This window comes from Hakea prostrata, chromosome 8, assembly GCF_041222555.1.
Source record: "Hakea prostrata isolate BN-2017 chromosome 8, UWA_Hpros_2, whole genome shotgun sequence".
Classification (NCBI taxonomy): Eukaryota; Viridiplantae; Streptophyta; class Magnoliopsida; order Proteales; family Proteaceae; genus Hakea; species Hakea prostrata.
This window is the reverse complement of record NC_142607.1, coordinates 15,190,517-15,218,114: the sequence shown is the minus strand read 5'-3', so window position 1 is coordinate 15,218,114 and position 27,598 is coordinate 15,190,517. Positions and strand designations below refer to the sequence as shown.

Below are 27,598 nucleotides of genomic sequence, written 5' to 3'. Positions count from 1 at the left end.
AACTTAACATTGATATTAGTTGTGCATATTGATCCGCTGCATATTTGGGTTTATTCTCATGTAAGTAAAACCAAAGCAAATGTTTGGAAAAATAATAGAAAAAACAAATACCATCCCTTTCAATGTAAGTGAATAAATGAGGGGTCTAATGCTTTTGATCGTCCTCTCTTTCAAGCTAGAGATAGATTTGAGGAAACCAAAAAACTGAGAGTGGATAGGAGTTGACCTTTAAAATAGTAATTGCTCATGTCCTAGCCATGAAGGCGCTGTCAATTGTAGGCTCGACAATTTGGCCTTTATCCTTAACTATATCCTCGGTTTTTGCCCCGGTCTAATGAAACTTGTTACCAAAAAAAGAAAAAATAATTGACCAAATAAAACTATCCTAAAGCCATTTGGAATTAACAACCCTAAACCAGCAAGAATTTTATCTAGAAACAATGTTCCAGATATGCGCCATTAGAGCAACACTATTATCGTCACGGTTTGGCCAGACATTATTCCATACAAGCAAGGTTTAAAGTATCGGTATCGAGTATCGTATTGGTCAGATGATTTTAAGAGACGTATAGTCTTGTATTGAGTATTGTATCGCCATAGTTAAGGTATTTTAATATAATTTAATAGAGAGATGTATCGAGATGTATCGTATCAGTTGGGTCAAATATAGATACGTATCGGCTAGTATCATATGGTATCGTGGGATACTTTAAACCTTGCATACAAGTAATCAGCTTGTTGAAATTTTCATCACTAGTTCATCATAGTGTTTTTTTCTTTTTCTTTATTTCTTTCTTTTTCAAATATATAATTACATCGATACCATTTGACTACAAAACATAGACATAATAGACATAAAATGGGTAGAAAACAGTTATAACAAATACAAAAATATGTGTTTGAAAATCTTGTATACATTAGGAGTATCAAGTGTACCACTAATGACAAATATATTACATTAAAAAATGAGTATTATAATAAAATAATGATGGGCACCCTCAAAGTTTAACTCAATATTGACTAATGCTTTTTTGTGGAGAGTTCAAGTTTTTTTTTTTGGGTAGAAACATTGATTAAGAAGAAAGAGGCACAAGGGCTGGAGAAGGAATAGAGTCCTTTAACCAGCAAGTGGAAATAGGCCAATCTATCGCAGCCTCATGCGACAGGGATTCCTGGGTCAGGGAGTGAGCCACAGAGTTGGCACTCCTTGGAATAAAAGCTAAATTACATGAAATAGGGGCCATGGATAACTGACGGATATCCGATACTATATTCATCAAGGTTGTAGGGAGAGTTCAAGTTCAATCCTCCGAAGGAAAAAATAGACATTTCATATCTCACATTATTCTTAAAGGGGCCGTGAATTTTTTTTTTTATTTTTTTAATTTTTTTAATGAGGTTCATCCGGGTCAGTTAAAGATTTTTTTACCAAACAATATTCAAAATTTTGGATTTAACGTCTCATTTATATAAAAACACCACCACATACAACAAAGTACATTATTTCACCAAAAAAGATACGACAGACTACATTAAATATGACAAAGAAAAATCTATTTACAATGACAAAAGTTTTTGGAAAAAAAAAAAAAGAAAAAAAAAGACAAGAGTTGGGTCTCCCATTATGGGCCCAACAACTAAAAAGTAATTTAATTTTGTTTGGTAGAAACAACTACAGTAATTACAACAATTGCAATGGTAATATTCAAACCTAAAAGCATGTCTATAAAATTATTTAGCTGCAAACCAAATTTAATTGTTTTCTTTCGGAAATATGTATTTGTTATGGATCTTGATAAAGGACAATCTAATGTGACTTAGAGTTGATGAAGCAGATCAAGAAAGAAAAAAGAAAAGTTTTTTTTTTCCTTTTCTTTTCCAAATGATCAGATTTTAAAAAGATTCCTAATAAGATATTTAAAAAAATATTTTACTCACATAGATCCTATTTTTAAAAATGATTACTGAACTCTAAATTTCGTGATAATTTTTTCCCGTCTAACTAATATTCTACCATGAACTTTCAAAATTACCTTCAAGTCTTATATAAAAAAATTTATGAGAAGTACTTGTCATTTGTCAATTCCTTCAATATTCTGACAATTTTAGAGTCAACATCTTATGTTTTGTAACTCTCAGTGTGTCTTATCATTCGAGTTTCATTATAAGACTTTAAGGGCCTGTTTTGGTTACATGAGTTTGGAGATTTCAAATATCTAGAGATTTCAAATTTATAGATTTCAAATCCAATGGAGTTATAATTTATAAAATTAGATGTTTGGTTGTGGAATAAAATTTGTGTATTCATCCTAAAAAACTATTTGATCGACGTGATTTTTGTGAATGTGAAAATGTATAGCTTTTTTTGAAATCTCTGGATTTCACCCCTTACCCATAAATCTACAGATTCACGTTTTTTAGTGTAAAAATGTGAGTCTCTAGATTTCATGGATTTAGAGATTTTTACAACCAAACGGATATAATTCTCAGATTCATGATTCATGCAACCAAACAAGCCCTAAAGAAAATCCAAGAATAGAGATATGGATTAAATGCCTTCTTCCAAAGTCTGGTTCAATTGGACCATTGAATCCAACTATTATTGGTCATGTTGGTACTCAAAGCAGGGATCAAGGGGTTAAGCTGTCATGGAGTCCACCGGACAGAGGTTTCATCAAAATTAACTCAGATGCAGCTCTAAGGACAAACAATAGTAGTGGGATTGGATTCATAGCAAGGGATTGGAGAGGTGACCCAATAGCGGCAACATCTATGCCACTGTCTTGGCGGGGCGTTGGAGAGCTTGGGGATTAATTGGCTTTGGAAGTATTGAAGTTGCTTCTGTGACTTTGAATCGATTGCCTTGCGTGTGCGACTACTATCCCAACCATCGCTTCGGGTTCCGGCATACTTGATGAATGTTATATCGGATATAAGGAATTTAGCTCAAGCACCCATATCTTGTGATTTTGTTTTTATTCCAAGGAGTGCCAACACTGTGGCTCACTCTTTGGCTCAGGCGGCCCTAACGCTTGAGACTGCGTTGGATTGGCCAATTTCCACTTGCTGGCTAAAGGAGCATGTTCCTTCCCCAGTCTTTGTGTCTCAGTTTGCTTAGTATATCTTTATACCAAAAAAAAAAAAAAAGTACAAGTTTGGATCAACTCCCCTGGTGTACTTCTCTAGTTCAATGGTACCATTGAATAGATTTTGGCCTACTAAAGTACGAGTCTGGATCAACTCCCCTGATGTGCTTCTAAATTACAGGGGTTCCAAAGGATTAGAGAGATGAATTAAAAAAGAATAAGTTATTTTATTATTTTATTATTTATGGGCTTCCACATAGTTTGTGGTTGTAAAGCTGTTGGGAGAGCACAGAAAATTACCTGATTCTCCTCCTAAAAAAAATGATCACAAAATTCGAGATTTGATAATTAATTTCAAAAGTATTTTTGAGTAATTTTTTTTTAATATCTTATTAAGTAAATATTTTTTAAAATCTCACCATCGATAAATTTCCCCAAAAAAAAAAACCAAGAATCGAGATATGGGCCGGTCCAACCGATTCCAACCGGAATTGACGAAATCGATCTTTAATTGCAGTAGTTAGAAAATCGATAGTTTTAGGCCGGGTCCGTATATCAGATGCCTTTTTACAAAATATGATTCGAAGGGACCACATAAAAGATTTTACCCCACTAAAGTACCTGATTCTCTTTTGGCCCCACACCTACCTGATGCGCACATAGCAATCTTCGCACTCATTACGTTTCGAATCAGAAAATTAATGCGCTTAAAAGCTTAACCTACGCTTCCTCTATGCCCCATGGTTACCCCAGTGTCTTGAAAGCACCAATTAAGCAAAACAAAGTAGTATTGCGGACCTAGCAGGCAGTAGGGGTCCCACGCCACACTTTATTTATTTTTGTTCTAAGCAATTATTTTTATGTGACTGGCCTCACAGACTCTTCACCTTCTACGTTCCCTTCTAGTTTCAAAGTTCACACTGCACTGCTACTGCAGCAGCACACTGATCAGCTTTAATGGAGATTTTACGGCAGCTCTCACATCTTAATCGTCTGCAACTGCAAAGCTTAATTGCTATGGACTGTGACAACAGAGGATAATAGCTGTACCTTTCTCCTTCACTTCTCTCCTTTCAAACCCATCTGTGCTGATCCACTCCTTTTTGTTCACACAGTTGCGTTCTTATGTCATTTTCCACAAATTTCCTTGGGTTGACTCTCTTCGTCTCCGATCGGGTATTTTTTTCCAGCAGAGAGTACAGATATCGATCTCTACTTTCCTCAATCCAAGATTTATCGCATGTTGAGATGTACTGGAGATCGGTGTTCTTCCGCAACGGCATTTCCAGAGCAAATCCGATCAGATGAGACAGGATCCGGAGAAGTTTTTGTTTTGCTGTTTCGATTACACGATTAATTGATCTGTTTTAGCTGAGATGAATCCTCTCTGCTGCATTGCTCCTGTTTCGATCGATCGAGATCGTGGTAACCCTGCAATAACAAATCACACTACACAGCCACCGGTAGGGTTAGATAGCTCTGTTAGAAATGTGGGACTCGGTTCGAACAAACAGAGTTTGTCTACCCAAGTTTCGTCTTTGGGTACTGATTCTGATAATGCAACCTCTGTCACGGCGAATCATGAGATGGAAGAGAAAGGGGCTGAAGGAAGAGATTTTTCCAAGGGCTGCTGCGTTAGCAGCATTGCGAATGGCAGCGTAGCTGGGATTCTTTACAAGTGGGTAAATTACGGGAAGGGATGGAGATCTAGGTGGTTTGTGCTCGAGGATGGGGTGCTTTCCTATTATAAGGTACATGGGCCGGACAAAATCTCGATTAGTGGAAGAGAGAAGGGAGTTAAGGTGATTGGAGAGGATTCGTTGAGATATATGCGGAAGAGCAACTCCGGAAGTGCCTCCCTTGGATCCGTGAAACAGTGGAAGCCGTTCGGGGAGATTCACTTGAAGGTCTGATATATATATTTTTTCATTTTCTCTTTTACGATTTTTTCTTTTGAAATGAGAAAAAAATATATATACTGTATAAATTAGCTAAAATAAGAAATCCGTTTCTACTTTGTAGGAGAAACTTAAGATGAGTCTCTTTTGATTTGTTCTGGAGCTTGATAGATTTCCAGTTCATTATACAAAATTTAAAGTTTTGTAGTCACTATCTTGATATGTTTGGATAATTTATCAAAAATAAGAAAGAAAATATACACGTCTTTAGGCATTAAGGCCACCCCCTGCAACAAAAGAGAGTAAAAAAAAAAAAAAAAAAAAGAGTCGAGGCATTAAGGCCAAACAGTTTAGGATAGAAGATGAAGTCGTACGAGGATTTCCTTCTACCTTAATTTTCTTTCCTAATGCTACTTTATGTGCATGTGCCTCACTTCATATTTTTCCTTATTTTTTGCTTCTTTTTTTTTTTTTTGTGGGTGGGTGTTGGATATCCATTATCTTTAGATGATATCTAGATATATGAATTTGCTATGAGCATTGACATGGGTTTAACATTAAACGATTAGTAGAATAAGTAAGTCTATCATGGGAGCATGTTGGAATTTCTCATTGAATACTTTTGCTAATTCTGTAAAATATAATCATTTAGGGATGTGCCTGGGAATAATGTGAGGGTCATAGCTGTCACAACACCTATGCAAGGGCTAACATACAAGGCAACACTAACTAGGTGAGCAAGACATCCAAGCGCCCACCTAGGCAATCAAGGTGCCCATACCGACCAAAGCACCTGGATGCCAGGGTGCTGCCGTGACAAGTATGGTTAAGGTTGTTGCAGGTTCAAGACAGGAAACAACCTCTCTGCTAAGTGGGTTTCAGCTTGTGTGCATTATGATATGTTTTATTTTATTCTTAAATTTTTCCATTTGATAATTTCTTGACGTGTGCTTGATGGAGAATGAAACTGAGGCAGATTTGGCATATGGGAATTGTACAGCTATCAAACCAATGCAAATATGCAAGACAATGTTTGTTGGAAAAGGAAAAAAAATGTGCTCACCCTCACCAAAAAAATGAAAAAAAGAAAGGAAAAAGTACATTCTCTGAGCAAGGATTTTTTTGGTCATCATCAACCCAATCATAAGGGCGGGGAGTGGGGGAGGGGGAAAGGTGTGGAGGGATGGATGCTCAAACCTGAGACCTCCTTGGTCTCACTGCCTCTATACAGGAGGCTGCCACTGCCGTGCCAGAAGTGTGCCGACCTCTGAGCAAGGAATTGAGGAATAGTGTTAAGACCATATTTTATTGGGATTTGCTGAGGTTCATCTGGTAAAGCTTATGTTGGGTTAGGACGTAATCTGGATTTGCAGAGGCCAATTCCTCTTTGATCTTTATCTCTTGGTCCTTGTTTTGAGAGGTATTTTGTACCTGGTCCTTGCCATCCAAATATTAAAATCCAACTTTGAAAAGATAAATTAGACTTCATCTTATTGAAATAGTCTCCCCTTGTTATATTTCTGGGTTGTTGGAAAGAGACGCCAAAGGTTGTATGTACTATAGATTTGTAATGTTTCTGTTTGGCTCAACATATCTGTTGGTTGCATACACAAGAGAGTAGCAACCATTTTTCTGCTGCAAAATATTATAGATGTTCGATTTTAATATTTGTGAGTAAGATAAACTATAAAAGGGATTTTATTTTGCCTGATGTTGGCGATCCTTCAAGTGAAACTTGGGAAGCAAAGAGAGGCAAATACTGGAGAAAAGGCTATTGGAGTATGATTAATGCAGTTATGAATTATAGGAGTTAAGTGGATGGGGTTTGGAAATATCAGGCATGTTTGATTTTATACATTTGCATTTCTTTTATTTTTGACACTTATACTCTGTGTAGTCTGTAAGACTTAAATAATACACCATGCAGGTATCTTCAATTCGTGCAAGTAAGTCAGATGATAGAAGGCTTTCCATATTCTCAGGCACCAAAACTCTTCATTTGCGGTGTTCGTCAAGAGAGGACAGGGCCACGTGGATCGAGGCACTTGTGGCTGCCAAAGATCGTTTTCCCAGAGTTCTGACAAGCAGTGACTTTTCAACCTCTGAAGATATTGTTGTTTCAACTGAGAAGCTAAGATCACGGTTACTGCAGGAAGGGCTGAATGAAGCAGTCATCAAGGACTGTGAATCTATCATGCTTTCTGAACTCTCGCAGTTGCAAAATCAGTTAAAGGCTCTTCAACATAAACATGTTATCATCCTAGACACTTTGAGACAATTAGAGGTATTTCTCTTTCACTGCTCATTTTGTTCTTTGGACGCATTAGTACTGTAGGAGGAGGAAACAAGGAATGTCGAGATCCATTATGAGAACATTAATATTACATTCTTGTCTGATAGAAGACTACCGGATTGTATTCAGATTGGTTCTATTTGATTACAAACCAGTCAATTGGTTGACTAAATCTATTCAGGCATTTCAACTCATGTCCATCTGACATGTCTGAGTGCTTAGTCTGTTTACTTGTTCATTGATTTGTTTGTATATTTTTGTCAACATTCAATGATAACCACCCAGTGCAAATCTAGAATCATCCTCATCCATCAGTGAAGACCAATGGATCTGTAAGCAATCCTAATGTGAGAGATCTCTGCTATTCTGCTGTAGTGAAATGTGTTGTTCTTCTGGAGTCTGAAAAGGGTGTATGCAGTCCACAAGGCCCCACCCCTTGCTGGTTCTGGGGAGGATTGTACTTTTGCAGCCTTACCCCTGTTTTCCGAAAGTAGCTGTTTATAGATTCAAACCCATGACCACTTTGCCACAATTTACCAACCCTTACCGTTGCACCAGGTGTACACAGTTATCATGTTCTGCTGCTCTCTGAATGGACTGCTAGTCCTTGTTAGTCAGCATGGGGATAATCTGATGACTTTCTATGTCTTGACATTTAGGCACATTTTATGCCTCTAATATGTCGAGTGACAGATCTGATTAGCTGCTATCTTTTTAAAAATGTCCCTCATGTCTGCTGGATCATATTTCATTCCCCTATCATGTTGCTGTGCTTCACAGAAACTCTCCAAAATTCAACCGAACTTTCAATTTCCCAACTCGAGGAAAGTGGATGAGTGCGATACAATTTTCCAATTCTGTAATATAAAAATTAGATGAAAGGCCTAATCGCAAACTTGAAAATGCATATTGTATGAAGACATGAGTTGTTGGCATGCATAACACACGTTTGCAAAATATTGAGAAGTTTGCAGTTCTTCCATCTTCATTATACTTTTTTAGAAATGGTGAGCTGGTTTTGAAAATGTTGATGTTTCTGGTTGTATAATGTATTTTGACATTTTCGCACTGGATTGTATCTCTGATTTTTCTTTTGAGATCCTACCAAAGCAGAATATATAAGAGCTGCTGTATGCCTGTATGGAGGGACTCATTTTTGTCCTTTTTTTGGCAGACAGAAAAAGTAGAGCTGGAAAGAACTGTAGTGGATGAAACAAAGGAGCGAGAATCATACTTTGGACAAGGAAATGGAAGATTTAGTGGTCAGTGATGCTTTTAAATATCAATTGCATGCTTTGCCATCCTTTCTTTTATTTCAGCAGTGATATGTTAACAATTTGTTCATCAACTTTTCAAACTGGTTGGTGCTTCAAGTTCATGTTATTTTGAGGGTAAGGATGGATTTAGACAGAATGAACCATTGTGCTGAGCCAGCTTTCGGTCAAAATTCTTTTCTTTTATGGGTGCATGATTATCCCTTTATCTGAGAATTCTGCTACTAGATCATTGTTGCTGGTGATCAGATAAAAAAATGTCAGGATGCTATTTTAAGTTCTTTCCTCTTGCAAATTTGATAGAAGGGCGGGCCTGGCCCAATGGTGGAGTCTCTCCATTGTGTGCTGGAGGTTGCGGGTTCGAATCAGCCTCTCTGCAAAAAGCAGGGGTGTAAGGCTGCCTAGAAAGTCCCTTCCCCAGACCCCACAGTGTGGGAGCTTCGGCACTGGGTATGCCCTTTTTTTCCTCTTGCAAATTTGATAATTATTTAGAGAAATTTGAAACCACCGTTTAAGGACAGTTTGGTGTGTATGAGTGGTAGTTTGGACGTTTAATTTCTCCTCCATATTACCCATAACATGTAGTGCTGAACTGCTACTTTATGCCTCTACTAAAACCTTATGCAGCAAATAGGAGAGAGGAAGGAGAATTTAGTGGAGTTGAAGGAAACGTATGAAGCACATTTTCGTAAGATTAGAAAATATTTTTAAGTAACTATTCTCCTTAAAATGCAAGAATTGTCAAACTTGAGATTCTTTGTGGGACAGATGGTATTAGTTTTTCAAAGAAGCAACAGATAACATAGGCTTCATTCTACATGGAATGGGAGGTTTTGATTTTCTTAGGCCCATCCTGCTACCATAAGTTCATGGTTATCCTTGCCAGTGCCAGTCCACATGGAGGGGTTTTAGGATTGCCCATAAAGATCTTTTTTGTGAAGTCTATCACCCTTCCATAAGTTCATGCTCATCAATTCACTCAGATGGATTTAGGATGAAAATGTTTTTGTCATCAATTGCTGGAAATCTGCTTGGAAAATACATGTTGAAATTCTGCTTAAAATTCTTGGAAGTTTAATGATTTTCCTAATTCTCTACCTCCTTGTGAATGCCACAGATTTCCATTCGATCATGTCAGAATGTAGTTTAAGTGATTTTGATCCTGATAATGAGAGTCAAGATGGTGTAGATGCTGAAACAGATGAAGATGATGGAATATATTTTGATACAAGGGATTTCCTGTCTTCGGAGTCTCTAAGAAGTGCATCCTATCGTAGTAGAGAGAATATGGGGAAAGCTTGTAATTTGACATATGATAAGGATTTCTGCTTTCTAGAACATACATCTGAGGTTGATGTTGAGATCAAGACCATTGAATACCCCTATGTGAAAAGAAGGGACAGGTTGCCGGAACCGAAAGAAAAAGAGAAGCCTGTTGGCCTGTGGTCGATAATCAAAGAAAACATTGGAAAAGATCTATCTGGAGTTTGCCTTCCTGTCTACTTCAATGAACCACTTTCTTCTTTGCAAAAGTGCTTTGAGGATTTGGAGTATTCTTACCTGGTTGATCGAGCATTGGAATGGGGCAACCAGGTCAGGTCCTCAGCTGTGCTTTCTTTGTGGCAAAGCAGTTACTTAAAGCATGATCTGCTTGTTTCATTTTAATACAGGTAGTTAGTATTTTGGCCTAAGCATTCATTGTACATGTGACCTTTGGTTTTCACAATTTCTTTGTTATTTATTGTAGTCCCCCCCCCCCCCCCCCCAATGCTTTTGAGTGTGTTATATAGTCTTAAGTCGAGCATATCAGCCCTGATGTACCCTTGCAATTTTTTTTTTACTGTTTACCTTTTTTCGATGTATATTTCATCTCAGTGGAGACATTGATGACAGACTCTTTTTGCTGAAATTTGTTGCAAATGATTACACCTACTACTGGCTACTGAGTTGCGTGATTTTCTATATTCCAAACTAACAATTGCATTTTGTCATAGTCGCTGGTCGACAAGGCTTTTTGAGCAGTAACTCCCTTGTTCTTCCTCCCCTTCTGGTTAAAAAGAGCGTTTGAGCACATAAAGCTCCTGCTACTGCAGGGTCTCAGAGGGGAAAAAATTTACACAGCCTTGCCCCATCTCATGGAGAGGCCGTGTCCATGTTTCAAGCCATAACCTCCATCCTTATGGTGTAACCCTAACCATTGCCAAACACTTGCTAACCACAAATCTCTTCTTGTTCATAATATGAAAATAGACATTCACTGGCCAAGATGCAGCTTTTATTTTATTCTAAATACCATGAATGCATGGTGGTGTAAAACGTGAAGAATGTCGATTGTTGCAATCATAAAAGGAAGGTAATAGATATCTAGAAATAGAAGCAGGTAGACCTTGCATTCATTATTTGGTGGATAATTGACCGTTTCATTATTTTCTGACCCTTGGTTTGGGAAGTGAATATATAAATGAAGTGTTGGTTTCTCCTTTTTAGGGTTTCTTTGTTATTGACTAGATAACCAGGACCAGGCAGATTACATTCAATGAAACTTGTGCATTTGTATTCATGCTGAACTGATAAACTCGATACCCTTCAGCATCTTCAATTTCAAGTACTTTGAAACATATCATACAGCAAATTTGTATTAGAGCTAACATGAGAGTAGCTCTAGTACATGATAAGCTATAAGAAAGTTGTTTGAAGTGGTATGGCCTAGTTCAAAGGAGGCCTTTGGATGCTTCAGTCCAGATTTGATTCAGATTGAAGGAACAAAAAGAGCCTGGAGCAGACCTAAAATGGCCATAGGGGAGGAGGTGAGGAAAGACATGCATGGTATAGACTGCATATCAAGTTTGACTTGGAATAGTGCTGATCGGAGGCAACAATCCTTATTGTTGTTGATCCATTTAGTTGGGATAAGCCTGAGTTGTTTCTTGGTTTTTCATTAGGGAGGAGATCAATTCTGGATGTTTTTATAACTAATTAATTTATATTATATTTTCTACATATTCTTGGCTTGTTTAATAATTGTTTTTATATTTTCCGAATAATCACTTAGTTATTTTAGCGATATGAAGAGGACAAAATAATTGTTTTAAGCATACAGGGGGCTAGGCATGCATTTGTATTGCACATGGATTTGCATAATTTTCTTCTGTGGCCTATTTGATGTTCTGATGCTGGTGTTTCATGTACCATGGAAATAGTTTTTGTTTGGGCAGCAGTGTCAACATGTATGTAGTGCTTAGCAGTCTCATTGTGGCTCTAATTTGTGGAGTTCTGCTGGTCTCCATTCCAAATATCCTGCGTGAGATTAGAACTATATAGAGTACATTAACCATCTGCAGCCTTATTAGTTATTATAGTATCCACCACCTTTCACCTGTAAGGACCCTCAGTCTCTTTCTTCTCGGTTACCTTTTGTGTATACATTTTCTTGATAGAGGGGTGCTTTGGTAAAAGATTGGGTTTCCAGCATGAAGATATGGGTTTGACTCTAGGAGTCACCTCATTGTGCCCAAAAAAGAAAAGAAAAAAGAAATCTTTTGGGACAATGCAAGAGCTGGATGTGTGCTAGCTTACAGTCCTTTTTTCTTCATAACCTTTGGGATTAGGTATTGTGGTCCCTGGTTCAAGTTTCCAAAGCCTCTCTGCAAAAGCAGGTGTAAAGCTGCTTACATTATGATCCTCCCCAGACCACACCCTGGTGGAAGCCTCATGCACTGGATACGCATCTGTGATTTGGCATCCTTTAATTTTGTGCATAAATTTTTTGATATCTAATACTGAGATTCTAACCATTTCATCTCTTCTTGGTTTTTCATGGTATGATTTGGAATTTGGATTACAAATTCAACTTATGGTAGTAGAATTTGCAGATAATTGTTGTTCAAGAATATTTGTTATTTCTTTGTAAGATCATTGTAACATTGGGCGAGATGGGTCATGGCTGCCTCTAGTTGAATGCCATGACTGAGGTTTCAGTTGGTTTTATGTCTTTCAGGAGAATAGTTTGATGAGGATTCTGAACGTTGCGGCTTTTGCTGTCTCTGGCTATGCTTCAACAGAAGGTCGGCAGTGTAAGCCTTTTAACCCTTTGCTAGGAGAGACATATGAGGCTGACTATCCAGACAAAGGACTCCGCTTCTTCTCTGAAAAGGTTTACTTCCCTTTCTCAATTCATTTGACCTTCTGTAGATTTCTTCCTTTCGAGTGATTTATCAAGTTACTCTACTTCTACTGAAACAGATAATGTAAAATATCCAAGTGCTTATCAAATTTTTTTGCCTCTTCTTCTTTAGTATGTTCTTTTCATTTAGTAGTGCTGTCCTTTGCTCTAGTAAGTAAGAAATTGTTGCTGAGCCATTTCTGTGTGAGACCAGGAATACAATCATATCTTGTCTACGTGAGAATCTTTTTTTCTTGCAAATAGCATCTGTGGTAATTTGATGAAGTGGCTATGTTTCAGGTGAGTCACCACCCGATGATTGTTGCTTGCCACTGCGATGGCAGAGGCTGGAAATTCTGGGCAGACTCTAATCTAAAAGGCAAGTTCTGGGGCCGCTCAATCCAGCTTGATCCTGTTGGAGTCCTTACCCTTCAGTTTGAAGATGGGGAAACATATCAGTGGAGCAAGGTCACCACTTCTATATACAACATCATACTTGGTAAAATCTACTGTGACCACTATGGAACCATGCGTATTAAGGGCAGTGGCAATTACTCCTGCAAGCTCAAGTTCAAGGAGCAATCTATCATTGATCGAACACCTCACCAGGTACTTGATTATTAACTATTAAGCAGCTTATCGTAGGAGAGTTCAATATTATATCCCCAACCTGGATTCTACACCTAGTAAAGCTCTCATCTGGGAACACTTCCTGCCCTTGGATACAAGTAACGCTGATATGATAATTCTTTTGTGAGGCCCAATCAGGATGGGCTTTGTGTTGTGCCTCTCTTATTGTGCCACCTGGATGGTTGACACGTCTATTCTGAAATTAGCAGAGAGGACAAGGTTAAGATTATAAAGTTACTGACACGCCAAATTTTAGGGTTTAACACAAACTAATAACGTCTGTGACTTTGTTGGCATGGATCTCTGTGTACCCTTTTAACCCCTAAATCTTTTAAACCTTTACCTCACTTAGCATTTGGGTTGACATTTGATGTGAGCAAGGGACAGTGCAGTAGAACTCATCCGCATTCAAGTTATTCCATATTAAAAAAAAATTCAGAACTGATTCTGGTTCATATTGCTTTTGGTTTTGGGCGGCTAGGATAGCCAACCAGAACTCAACTGCTTAGGTGGTTGAGAGCATCCAGTGAGGATAATTGTCATTTAAACATTGTTTGCTGCTGTAATGATATATCATACAACTGGTAGTGGTAGGTGAATGGTTATTGGGAAGTACTTTCCTAATAAGTTTGACAGCTGGTCTTCAATCATGGTTATGTGGGTATAATTTCACTAGTCCGGGAAAAGCAGTGGTATTAGATTTATTGATATGTAACTGATTCGTACTCTGCTTTTTAAGACATCTCACATTGGTTTTATCCCCTTACCAAAGCTGAAAGTAACCTTTTTAACATGAATTGATGTCTAATTAAATTTATGCCCTACATTTTCCATTTACATGGTGAAGATGCCTTGTTGCAATGGTAAGGTTGCTCTATAGTGACCTTATGGTCAATGATGCAAATCTAGAACAGCCTCTCTGAGTCTCTGCAGGGCTGTATACACTATGACCCTCTTAGAATTTTTGTTTATTTATTTATTAATTATTATTATTATTATTGTTTTATTATTATTTTTATAACTAAGGTGTAGTCCTGGACAAATTTATTTTATTGTCTGTCAGATTATCATGATTCACTAACAATTTGTTAATTCGTCCATTTTCTGAATATAAAACCAGGATTTCTATTGCTGGTATAAGTCAACCTATGAGCTCAGAATGAGTTTCCAATTATGGCATTTGGTTATTGCTTCCTTATGTATACCAATTGTTTTAATGGGGTTGGATCACATGATAATTAGTCCAGCGATATATTCTGGATAACTTTACAGTTTATACTTGCTTGGTGGAACAAGTTTGCTTACTGGAAAATCTGTCACGACGGTCATGTTGTGAAGCTTAAGAGAAATAACTCAAGATACAACTGTGAACATGCAGGTGCAAGGATTTGTGCAAGATAACAGGACTGGACAAAAGGTGGCAATGTTGATTGGGAAGTGGGATGAAGCAATGTATTATGTATTGGGGGATCCAACTACAAAGCCAAAAGGGTATGATCCCATGTCAGAAGCTGTGCTACTGTGGGAACGAGACAAATCTGTTAACCAGACACGATACAACTTCACTCCTTTTGCAATTTCCTTGAATGAGTTGACATCTGGCCTAAGTGAAAAGTTGCCTCCGACTGATTCGAGACTCAGACCGGACCAGAGACATTTAGAGAATGGGGAATATGAACTGGCAAATGAAGAGAAGCTTAGGCTTGAGCAGTCACAGAGACAGGTAACTCTCTGATGCGTTTTTCCATGCTAATAGACAGGTAACTCTCTGATGCGTTTTTTTCAGCTTAGCATGGATCTGCTTATCTGCAGAAGTAAAGATTGTTGATGGTAGCCATGACTTTGGTAACCTAAATAAGTTTGCAACTAGGGTTTAATGCTGGAGGTACTCCTCTAGCATTAAGGTGTAAAAGAAGTCTCCAATTTCACCTATGCTTCCCCCCACCTTCCCCACAAAAATGAAAGAAAGAAAGGAAAATGGTTCTTATGTGGCTGTTTTAAGAACCTTTCCTATATGCGCACTCTAAATGTTCACTTTATAGATGGTGCAGCTATTCTGAATGTTTGATGGATAGATCATAGTCTGGTAGCCACATTTATAGCTGCAGGGCCTAGTTTGATCATTAGTACGTTGGCATGCTTCCTCATGTATGCCAGTGTACAGCTACGGGACTCTGACCATTACAGTGCATTCTCCTATACCCTTGAATTTCAAAGCTTTATTTTCCTCTTGGAAAACTCTCATTGGGCTCCTGGTTGACATGTGAGCAGGGAACTAGGGGTCTGTGTCCAGAAATGAAACTAGTGTGTATGAATCAAGTTCCCATAAGAAAAAGAAAACAAAATTTGACTTTATTCGCACCCACTTCAATCATATTTCTGTATCTTGAATAAAAAGGTGATATGAGTATTTCTGCCTCCTGTATGTGCTTACTGTGAGTTTCATAATCAAATCTCAGATAGTTATGCTTGAAAGAAGATAATTTTTTTTTAAAAAAATCTCAAGTGCTATATTTGCTGCCATAATTATGTTTAGATATTCTACACCAATGCTTTGCATTTATAATGAAGAGGAGGGGGAAAAAAGTGGCATCAGCATTGCCATGCCAGTACACTAATCTGACAGCCTTGACCTAGCTGGTTCTAGTCATCATCAATTTCATTCTAATCTTCCTCCTGGTTGTCTTGCACTGCTTTTCATCTTAACATCATGAGTCACATTCATGTACGCTTCCAAATCTTCAACAAATTATATAAGAATAAAGCACGATACTGTATATCCCTAATGTTCTTTCGTTAACATGCTTTTACAATGTTTAGTTCTATGATCCTGCGCTTGTTGCATCTTTGATCACAAGTTTTCTTATCTTGCTGGCATAGAGTAGCAGGGACACATTCACCACTATTCATTATTCTTTTAATCTTCTATACCATTCTCAGGTTTGGGATCACCATAAACAAACCATACTCTTTCAATACACACACACACATTATATATATATATATATATATATATATATATATATATATATATATATATATATATATATATATATAAAATTGGTGAAAACATTAACTTAGCTATTGTGAAATCAAGTGAAGCATGCCTTTCATGCTTTAGAGTTTGATTTAGTAAGTAGTGAACAAAATAGTCTAGCGTACTTGTGTTATTTAAAATTTTGTTATGTTCAAATACATTCTATTTTCAGTCAGCTCAAGATCCCACTTGTTGGGAGGCTGTGGAAGTGATTCATTGCTGGAATGCAGCGAGCGGATGTTCGCCATTGTTCACTGCTGAAGTTCTTTTTCTAATTGAGATCTGCTGAAGGAAGTTCTTTTTCTAATTGAGATCTGCTGAAGCCTTTTTTTGAAAATGCACTGCCAACCCCCCCCCCCCCCCCCCCAAAAAAAAAAAAAAAAAAAAAACCCTGCTCCTCCCTTCTCTTTTCTTTTCCCTCCTTTTTTTCATCGTTTCATGTGTGACTATTGCTTTTGATATTTTTACCCTAAGACCAACTTTGCATGAGATGATTTTATATTCAGAATGCTACTGAATTTCCGGACAGTTTTCAACTCCTTCCATTGTTGAAGTTGCCTGTCCCATGTATGGATGGGCACAGAAGTACCTTAGCCCACTCTTCTGTGATAAACAATTGAACTAAGAAATCGACTAGACCCAAGCATGACTTACAATACAATCCTGATGCAGCTATCTGTTAATAATCAGAAAGACTGGCTAAACATTACTTTCTTTTTATTTTTTAACCTTCTCCTTCCAAGAACTCTCTTTTTTGGGCAATCTTCAAAAAACTATCTACAGCTACTCATTTTGTGTAATTTGTGGCACACAGGCAAGGAAATTACAGGAGAGAGGATGGCAGCCGAGATGGTTCAGGAAGGATGAGGATGGCTGTTATCGTTATTCAGGTGGATATTGGGAAACGAGGGAGAAGGGAAAATGGGATGGGATTCCAGATATATTTGGACAGAACAGTGATATTTCTCAATGTTTAGAAGAAAGCTAGATTCCATTATTCCAAACTGCAGCAACCTTCTGCCCATATTTATTGTGGAACTGAATCATTATTTTCTGTTAAGATGAATACTTTTGATATTTAGTCAACATATAGTTGCTTGTGCCTGCTCTTAGGGTAATCAGGTTTAATAAAATTTAACTACTAGGAAATGTGATCATATGCTCCACCAGCTTCTCTGTTTGATCTAGATCATGTGCTGTTCAAAAAAAAAAAAAAAAATAAATAAATAAATAAAATTTAAGATCATGTGGACTCCTGCTTTTGATTTTTCTGAATCTAAATCATGTGTAAATTTCAAAGATCTTTTGTTTTTTGCCACTTTCTCTGTTCACTGTTAACTTTGAGATGTTGAAAGAAACTTTATGTTTTGTACAGTCAAAGCTAAACAGAAAGGAAAGTGAAAATAAATGAAAGGAAAAAGAAGAAATAACCCAAAGCCTGAAGCTATCTCGTAGGTTTAAATTCCACACTAGATCTATTGTCCAGATAGGCTGGTCGAAGATTAAAATGTATAAGCTTTACAGACTGAAAAAAACAATTTCAAGCATCACCAACTAACAGCTTCATCCAAATGTGGGGGATCTGCACAAAATATTCTCTACAATATCTACCAAAAAGATCATTATTCTGGAAGACAGAGCCTGAAATTGCTTCAGTTATGTGTATTTAGTGCACTTGACGGTCAAAATTTCGGTCGAGGTTTCATTTGCGACCGTTGAATTTCAATGGTCAAGATTTCGATATGATGGACCAAAGTGTTTCGTTTGACAGTCTTGCACATTAAATGCACAGGATTGAAGCAAAAGTTCAACTTTAGTGTTGGGAAATTAATGCCCAGATCTCGACCGTCCGTTTCTCAAAAATGTGAAAACATATTTTTCGAAAATGGACAGTCCTTCGCTGCAGTGCTGCCATTAATTGCGCAGCGTCCCAAGCAATTTCCCTTAAACAAGGTCCCAAAATGGCCATATGTCAGCAGGAAAAAAGATTGCTGGATTCTTCTTTAGTGGTAACAATTATAATAAATTGCTGCTTATAGCCACCCACACACAAGAAACTCGTTTACCATATAACCTACAAGATTGTCCGAATCTTGGGCTAGGTTAGGTTCCTAACCTATAAAATTCTGCAAATCTTAGGCTGAATCAGCCTAAATCAATATCTTATTTAAAGAACACGAATCTGACAAGGTGAATAGGATTGATTCTTGACTCATTCACTATCTGTTTATTAGTTGTTTCCTGTCTCAGACTTGGAAAGATTAAAGGGGATCATGTGGTGAAAGGACATGAGTCATCTTCCCCTAAATTGGGATTAGAACAAGAAAGACGAGTTTGGTAAGGGTGTCAAGCATGGAGCCATGGAGGTGGTGAACTTGACTAAGATGGTTTGTTTATCTGTTCTTCTTGCTTGATCAACAAAGAAACATTTGACAGACCACGTTTCTCAGTTATACAAACTGGAACCCTGTGTTCAAAAACACTAACAAGTAATACTTATGGCTGCTGCTCATCAAAACTTAAGACATATTCCATGAATGTGGTGTGTGCCAGTGTGGGTGTCCACCCTGAATTTAGCAGAACCAGTGATGGGTTTTGTGGATCAGCACCGTTCTCCCCTGAGAAGAAGACAAGGAACCAGTGATCGGTGGATCTATGTGGGTTCTGCCTTTTATATAATAATAAAAAAATGTTTGGTTTGTTTGTAGATTCTGTATTCATTCATGCAAGTGGATTTCAAGTTTCAAGAGACATGTTAAAATCATTAAATCCTTTTCACCTTTCCATCTTTCTTTCTTTCTTTTTAGGTGGCTTTGTCTCATATCTTCCTAACAATGACAAAGCAGCAGCTCATCCATTGGTTAAGGCTTCAAGGATGAAAGTGAAATGTGTAAGGCCAAGAGGGTATGGAAACAAGAGCAGCTGATGCTGACCCAAAAGGAAAACTCAGCCACCAACCTAGAAAGCTGATGCATTGAAAACAACTAAACAAAAGGATGGTGAACTCTAGATAGGGAGATTTCCTGAATTTTAAGTGCTTTGGGCAAAGTTTGCAGAGAACATAATTTGGAAAACAGGGCACCTTGAGTTGGGTATTTTTGGATAAATTAGTGGGTTTGCTTGAAACTCTCAATTCAATATTTATAGGATTAGTAGTAACTATTCATGATCATAAGACTTTGTTTGATCACAAATCTGGAGAAGTTATAGGATGTGAAGTAATTTTACAGGGTTTTTTTTCCCTTCTCTTATTGATACCCTGCATTGGCCATATAATTATTTGGTTTGAATTTGAATAAATTAAAATAATTCAGATTTTTACATGAAAAACATTAAAGATAATGACATTTCTTAATGATGAAATAATGGTAAAAATCACTTTCAAATAATTTTTTGGGTAAGTGATTATTGTTTGATTGAGAAACATCTACATCAAGATGTCAAATAATATTGATGCAATTTTAATTTTACAAGGAAACATTACTATGGTTCCAATTTTCATGCCCTCTTTTGTCTTGAAGCTGATGCCACTTGACTAGTTGCATTCTTTTTATTTAATTAAAGAGTCTTTGATTACGATTGATTTTAAAAGGTTAATAATGAAAAATAGAACACTGCAAGTAGCTGTGCTGCACATATATACAAGAAATATGAAATCACTATTCCCTCAAGTTTTTTCAGATGGTTCATGGGATGCAACAACTTCTTGTAGTGGTAGTGGAGGAATTATCAAGACATCCTTTGGGTCTTTTATAGCTGCTTATATGAAAGCAGGTCGGGCTCTATCTGCACCGCAGGCGGAGCTGGAAGTGATATATGATATCCTTCAACTTGCTTTCACTATAGGGATAAAGAATATCAAGCTTTTTTCTGATTGTGAGGCTGCAGTCTCCAGTTTACATGGTGCACCTAGTTCTTTGGATTGAAATTGTTTAAATTTGGTTCAGCTTATTAAGAACTTTTTGCTCGAGTTTGATACTTGTGTGATAGTTCATATTTCGAGATCAGACAATGTTTCTGCCGATCTATTAGTTAGAGGTGATCGTTTATTTGAATATTTCTAAAGTTTGATGGATGCAGCCACCACGAGGTCTTGATCCTTTGTACTCTATTCCTACTGGGAGAATTTCCCCAGACTTGTTTCTCTCAATGAATTTCTTTGTCTGCGTTTAGTAATAAAAAATAAAAAATAAAATAAAATAACCATTGAAAGTTGTGCATTTTTATGTTTGTGTCATATATGATTTCATACAGGTAATCCATTTTGGATATTTGATTGAAGTCATTAATTTTTATATTATTTTTAAAATTAATTTAACATTAATTGTCCAACATGGACAACAATCAATATTTTAGAGTTGAAATATGAGAAGTTTTCCAACACTATCTATCATTTTAAGTTTAAATAAATAAATAAATAAATAAAAATATATATATTTTATAGTTGAATTTTATACAATTGAATTAAAGATGATTATAATAGGTAGGATAATACAATATATCGTCTTATTATCTTATAATTAACCTAGTAAAGAAACAAATTGGTTTCGTATATATATTTTTTTCTAACAAAACTTTTAAAAAGATTAATCATCTTATTTTATTAACAAAATAGGAGAAAAGACTTGGGCATAAGAAGAGAAGTGGGCACCAACAACCCATAGATAAGGAGATCATTTATTTAGTAATTTCAACCCATAGACCACAAAAACCATACAACCCACATACATTAATTTTGGATAAGATCAAGAAAATTCTAAAGATCTCATGTATCATATGCTCCACTTATCAAGAATTCATATATATTTCATTTCCTCACAACCAAACAGAGCATTCATTAAGGCTGGTAGGTGAAGGTTGTTTGGCAGATTTGGCTCTTGGAATAAAGAAATGAAGGGTGGGAAAGCAACATGAGATATTAGAAATGTGCTCAGCTTCTCCGAAGGTTCTTTAAAGATCACACTAATGGCTAAAGAACAAAAAAATGTTTAAGAATCATCAAGGATTTTTCAAACAGAAATCCAAAATTCTTAGTTCCTGGGACTTTGCTTCAGTTAATGCGCAGGATGGTTAAGCAAAGCATTTCGGGCAATTAATCGTTTCAAATTCAACAATCGAAAGTAAATTTCGACCGTTTGGACCGGCTAAAATCTCTTTTGACGGTCATGCGCATTTACCTAAGCAAAATTACAATCTCTCAGCTCAGCTGTCTTTTTGTCGAAATTGGAAACGATAAATAAGGATATCCAATCAGTCCAATCCAGCCCAGCCCATCAATTTGTTTCTATATTTGACTTTTGTTCCACCTAACTAACGATCCCAAAAGAAAATACTAAATGGACGGTCCATAAACTTAGTTGGGGATCTCGTTTTCTTTCCCTGTCATTTTCCTATCTTATTTAGAGTCCGGATCAGCTCCCCCGACAGTTTCTGACCACACAAAGCAGTGGGGCCCACGGTGAAAACACTTTTTGGAAAAACACAAAAAAAAAAAATTTCATTTTACCCGTGGGCCCCACGTTTTGTGTGGTCAGGAACCCGTCGGGGAGCACTCTGTGCTACCCCGACAGGGTGATGATCCAGATTCTCTTATTTATGTGTTTGGATTCACTCCCCTCATGTCCCATGTGGTATGCATGGGGTTGGCTTTTATTTACTAAAAATGCTTAATAATAAAATCTAATGTTAAGTTTGATTTTGTAAACAACATTATACATAAAAAATATCTATTTTTAAAATAATAATAATTAAAAAAAGAAAACGAAATTGTCTAATGTCAATCCATGATGAAAGAAACTTCCTTTTATAAAAAGAAATAAAAATAAAAAAGAGTTTAAGAAAATATTATTAATTTGATTAATGATATAATTTTATTGTTTTAAGACGTGGTAATATCCTTTTGACTTAAATTGGGATGGCAAAGCTGACGTGTTTCCAGCTGGTCATACCAATTTATAAATTTAATTTTCAAAAATTTATCACCGTTACCATGAGCAATTTTTTTTTTTTTTTTAGAAATAGGTCTATATATTCATGCACAAATAAATAATAAATAAATAAATAAAGGAAGAAGAAGATGCTCAGCCGTTAAGAAAGCATAGTTAAGTGCGGATGTAAGTAAAGTAATTATTTAAAAGACAATAATACCCTTGAACGAAAAGGTCTAGATTCAGTTCATATTTCTATATCATCTATAACTATCATTGTATCTTTTAACATGATCTCTATTTTTTCAACAATTATATATATTATTTATTTATTTTTCTTCTACATTTTATTAGGTGAGGATATAGGGATAATATTGAAAATAAAAAAATAAAAATAGACTGCTATGTTGGATAACTCAGTTGATGACATTAATTTTAGGGGATTACTCAAGGGTAGCGGTGAAAATTATTAAACAGTCTTTTGATGAACCGAACCGAACCGAACCTGTACAATGTTTTGCACAAAAACACATTGGTTTGGTTCGTCTAAGATTGAACCACCCCGGTCCACTGCCAGCTCATTAGCTCAACATACTTTTAAGGTACCTAAAGTACGGATGCAATCCTGGAGAATAATTGGACTGTCGGTCCGACCATGTCCAGAAAAAAGTGCGACGCGACAAATAACAGCTGGAAGGATCAGAACGAGAGCTCCACGTATCCTCTAATTTGATCGAATCAAAGAATCTCTTCTCTTACCTAACTCACACACACCTTCATTTATTATTATGGCAAAAATGGAAATAAAAATCCAAAATTCAGGAAAAAAAAGAAAGAGCCGCGAACCACGTAAGTAATAAGCCTATCCATCTCTGACGTGTCGCCACCTGTACTCGTCAAAGAATCAATAAAACACGTGGTCATGCGTCGGATGATGATGCTCTTCCCTTTCTGTAAATAATTCACAACTGAAACTTAGTCCGTATTATCAGATTAACGCGTCTGTAACGTCTGTTTACAGCTGTACTATACTCCCGGCAAAACAGAAACCAAATGTCAACAACAGTTATAACGTTCTTTCCTTCCGTTAATCTCTTGCGTTAAAAATTATTTCTCCATTTCTCTGCCTATTTCATCTCCAATAAATGAATAAATAAATAAGATAAATAAAGCAGCTGACCTTTGACTTGAGCTTTACCTGCCAGAGCTATAATTCTATAAATAAGAGACGAACTCGAACTGGAGACGAACGGATTTACACGTTTCGAAGAACTCAGAAACAATTACTGAAGAAGAAGAAGAAGAAGAAAGAAGCAAATCCTCTCTCTCTCGTCTCGTTCGTTTCGTCTCGTCTCGTCTGGTCTCAATCTGTGTTGAATAATTTGTTGCATTTGAAATGGAAGACGGCCAAACAATGAAGGTTTCTCCGATCAAATTCTCCGACGATCACTGTAAATCTTCGGGTTGTTATTGTGGATTGTCGGCCGAAAAGGAAAAGTATTCTTTTTCGGAAGCCGATGTTCGGATCCTTACTTCTGGTGGATCAAGAATTCCGGTGCATGCTAGCGTTCTGGTGCGTTCTGTTTCATTTGAAATCATTAGAAGCCTGAGATATGATCACTGGTTATTAGGTTCTTGTTTTTTTTTTTTGCTAATTTTGCTTCGTTTGTGAATTTTTGATCTGGAATAGGCTTCGGCTTCATCTGTACTGGAGAATAACTTATATCGTCCACAAAAGGGTTACGAATCAAGGAAGATTGTCCCTATTTTGGGCGTTCCTAGCGATGCGGTGCTTGCGTTTGTCCGGTATCTCTATTCTTCCAGGTGAGCCTTCCATTTACTTGGAAGCAGTCATGTGTGAGCGAAGTCAAAATATATGTCCTCTGGTTCGACAGTTTTTCTAGAATATCCTTCTCTCTTGCTTTCAATTAAAACGAAATTGTTTGGTGATCTGTTTTCGATCTTCAATTTTTTTGATCTCTATGTTTAATGAAAGTAGTAAAATGTGGAGAAAATTTCTTCACCAGATATATTCCATTGTAATAATTCTTTAACGAAATGCATGTTCCATGACATTACTGCAGATTCTCGGAGGAAGATATGGACAAGTACGGGATCCATTTGCTAGCACTGTCGCACGTTTACTCGATACGCCATCTCAAGCAGAGATGCATCAAAGAGTTAGCTGTGCGCTTGAACAGTGACAATGTGGTGGATATACTTCAGCTAGCAAGGCTCTGCGACGCGCCGGATCTTCGAGTTAAATGCATGAAGTTGCTCCGGAAGGACTTCAAAGCCGTCGAGATGACCGAAGCCTGGAAGTTCTTGCAGAGTCACGATGCCTCCCTCGAGCTCGAGATCCTTCAATTCCTTGACGAAGCCGAAACGGTGAGTGACGATGAATTAATCCAAAATCAATTGTGATTGACGATGAATTTTTAATCCAATTTCAATATACTCCTCCGATTTACTAATATATGAACGATAATGGAAATGCGAATTACAGAGGCGACAGCGAAGGAGAAGGGAGAAGGAGACGCAGAGTCTGTATCTGCAACTCAGCGAAGCGATGGAGTGCCTAGAACACATATGTACAGAAGGGTGTACAAATGTTGGACCGTACGACAAGGAGCCAACCTGGAGCAAGGAACCATGTCAGAGGTTCTCTACGTGTCAGGGCCTGCAACTTCTGATTAGGCATTTTGCCACTTGCAGCAAGAGGGTTCACGGTGGTTGCAGTAGGTGCAAGCGCATGTGGCAGCTCTTCCGACTCCATTCCTCCATCTGCGAGTGTGATCCGTCGGATTCCTGCAAGGTCCCTCTTTGCAGGTGAGAAATTCAATACTAGAATTCTCTGGAAGTAATTTGTTGAATAGGTGGAAAAAATGCTTCCAAATAATCTTGTATTTTTGCAAAATCATTCGGTCCCAAAACCCTAGAATTTAAGCCTTCGATCAGAAAATTATTTGATTCAGACTCAAAAACATTCGAGAATGGACCTCAAAGTACTAGAATTGAATTGCTCTGCCAAAATTGAAACTGATTACGGAAACAATGGTCTGAATTTGTCTTTCTCGCTTTCAAGCTTTGAATTAGATTGGGGTCGATTTGATATTGATGTTTTGATTGGATTTTTATATATGTTTGGGATTGACAGGCAATTCAAGTTGAAGAAGCAAGGGGTGAAAGGAGGTGATGATGCAAGGTGGAGATTACTTGTGAGGAAAGTGATGGCGGCCAAGGTCATGTCTTTGTTGTCCTTGTCCAGAAACCCAATGACAAAGCCCTGGGAATCGAAAAAATCGCAGTATCAGAAGGGGTGAGTCGGACAATGGAAATGAACTGTTTTGTCTCCTTCCATGCAAAATATATAAACCGATGTGACAATTGATCACAAAGAAGGAAGAGAAAAATTGCCATCTGTTCCTCATTTTCATGGCTTTGATGGCTTCGGTTAGATAGATGAAAGTGAAACCCAACTAATCAGAAAGGGAGGATCGTTGGGGAAGGATAGAATTTATACATTATTATGTAAACAGTTTTGTCCGTTATTTTTCAATTCAATGTTCTCAGGTCTTGAAATATCTCATTTCAGAATTGCTTAAATTTTTGGGGTTTGTGTAAATCCACCAAAATTCCTTGGATTGTCTATCATATGTTGTATATTTCTGTATTTAATTCTTTCTTCTCCCCTTCCCATAATTATCTCTTCTCTCTCGCATCTTTCCATGGTTTTCCATTCACTCATCTCCTTCCGTGTTTTCCTTTTTTTTTTTTTTCTTTTCATTTACGTGAAATCTGATTTGGAAAGTGAAAATTGAAATTCTCAAGGCTAAAACGGTGACATGAGGAATAGTGACATTTTTTTCTTCTATTTTTTAAGTTAATGGGTTAAGTTGGTAACTAAGGCAAATAATTCTCCCTTCTTTCTTTTCCTAAGCGAAAATAATAGATAGGATCAAACTCAAGTGAAATAATTAGATATTTGAATTTTGTTTTGCTTGTGATGGAAAAAGCTAAATTTTTTTTTTGTTTCTTTTGATAATCACAGTGATAATAGACACGTAGATAAAGGACAACGACGATTTTGTGTGGATGACTGAGTCCTCCAAAAAGTCTAAAAAGCTTCAAGAGCTCACCGATCCAAGGGCGCATCGAGCTGCGAATCTCTCTACTTGGAGATAAATTTCAGTGCAATTCATTGTTGTTGGGGCATTGGTGGTGGGTTTTTTTTGTCTGCTTGTGGAATGGTTTCTAGCAGGGTGGAAGACGGAGGAACTAATGTAGTTGATAAAATTGGCTATTGGGAGTACTTTTAGTCAATATCATATGTATTAAACACTGTGAGGGTAATTTGATCTCTCTACGTTTTAAATTTGAAAACATTGAATGAGAACATCGATGTTAATTTGTGTGAAATCCAGACGTGATATATTACATTAAAGAGACCCGATATTGGTTTAGAACCTACTAAAACAACCGACACATAAAAAGCTCTTATTATAAATTTGTAGAATAGATCAGTAACATGCCTCCTTATGAAACATGCCTAGAAATGAATACCTCCTTATGAAACATTCTAGAAATCTGTTCCGACAAAAAATCTTGTTTGGTAAATATTTGTGGCTCTCTATTATCTAGACCTATAGGGAATGTGACAATAACCATTAAATACAAGCTAAGGTTTTTTCGACGACTAAAAATATATGCATATGAAAACCAAGCTAAGATTCTCCTCAACCACCAAAATTTTATATGCATGGTAGGCTATCTTGGAGAAAGCATGGTCGGGTTGAACAGTGCTTCAAACATGTTATCATATTGAATGTAAAATCACCCATTTTTCAAATTGGATTCGACTAACCTGATCTTCGGAAGACTCATCTCTTAGATCTGGAAGTTTTGTTGCCGCACGCCTCTGCTGCCACACCATCCGGCAACCAATCTACTGCTGATGCACTTGCGCATTTGGCAATGGAACCTCCCTGCACGTGTCTCTTAGTCCTTGCGGCATGTATCTTTCTGCTCTTGCGCTGTGTCATGGTGGATGCATCTTTTGCATCTCTTGAACTTATATGTTGCTACTGTTTTTACAGCTTTTTTTTCTAAGGTTCTTATTGGGCTAGACCCATGCCTTAGCTTGGAAGATCCTATCTATTGCATGTATAACAGTTTTAGCAATTCTTCTCATTGGTTTCGGATTTCACTTTCAACCTTGTATTTGCATGCAACTTTCTTTTTGGGTGTGTTTTTATGATCGTTTGCAGTTTCAATGGATGAAGTTTACTTAT

The 27,598-nt window shown here is 37.0% G+C and overlaps 2 protein-coding genes across 3 annotated transcripts; both read left to right on the top strand.

Annotated features, from left to right (window-relative positions):
- The first annotated feature begins 3,944 nt into the window (after positions 1-3,944).
- ORP1D (OSBP(oxysterol binding protein)-related protein 1D) lies at positions 3,945-17,588 on the top strand. The gene is made up of 8 exons (XM_089164776.1): positions 3,945-4,993; positions 6,912-7,268; positions 8,452-8,539; positions 9,669-10,144; positions 12,549-12,704; positions 13,014-13,322; positions 14,722-15,066; positions 17,195-17,588. The coding sequence occupies exons 1-8, from the start codon at positions 4,463-4,465 to the stop codon at positions 17,366-17,368; spliced, it is 2,436 nt and encodes an 811-aa protein (XP_089020902.1). The 5' UTR covers positions 3,945-4,462; the 3' UTR covers positions 17,369-17,588.
- A 5,939-nt stretch (positions 17,589-23,527) lies between these two features.
- Positions 23,528-26,765, top strand: LOC149007228 (BTB/POZ and TAZ domain-containing protein 1-like). 2 transcript variants are annotated; one of them, XM_089167273.1, is made up of 6 exons: positions 23,528-23,880; positions 23,998-24,131; positions 24,392-24,695; positions 24,814-25,136; positions 25,465-25,626; positions 26,368-26,765. In XM_089167273.1, exons 1-6 carry the CDS (start codon positions 23,704-23,706, stop codon positions 26,408-26,410), a joined length of 1,143 nt encoding a protein of 380 aa, XP_089023399.1. In that variant the 5' UTR covers positions 23,528-23,703; the 3' UTR covers positions 26,411-26,765. The 2 variants fall into 2 exon arrangements, with proteins under 2 accessions (XP_089023399.1, XP_089023398.1); XM_089167272.1 differs by having other exon boundaries at positions 26,359-26,764.
- Positions 26,766-27,598: the final 833 nt, after the last annotated feature.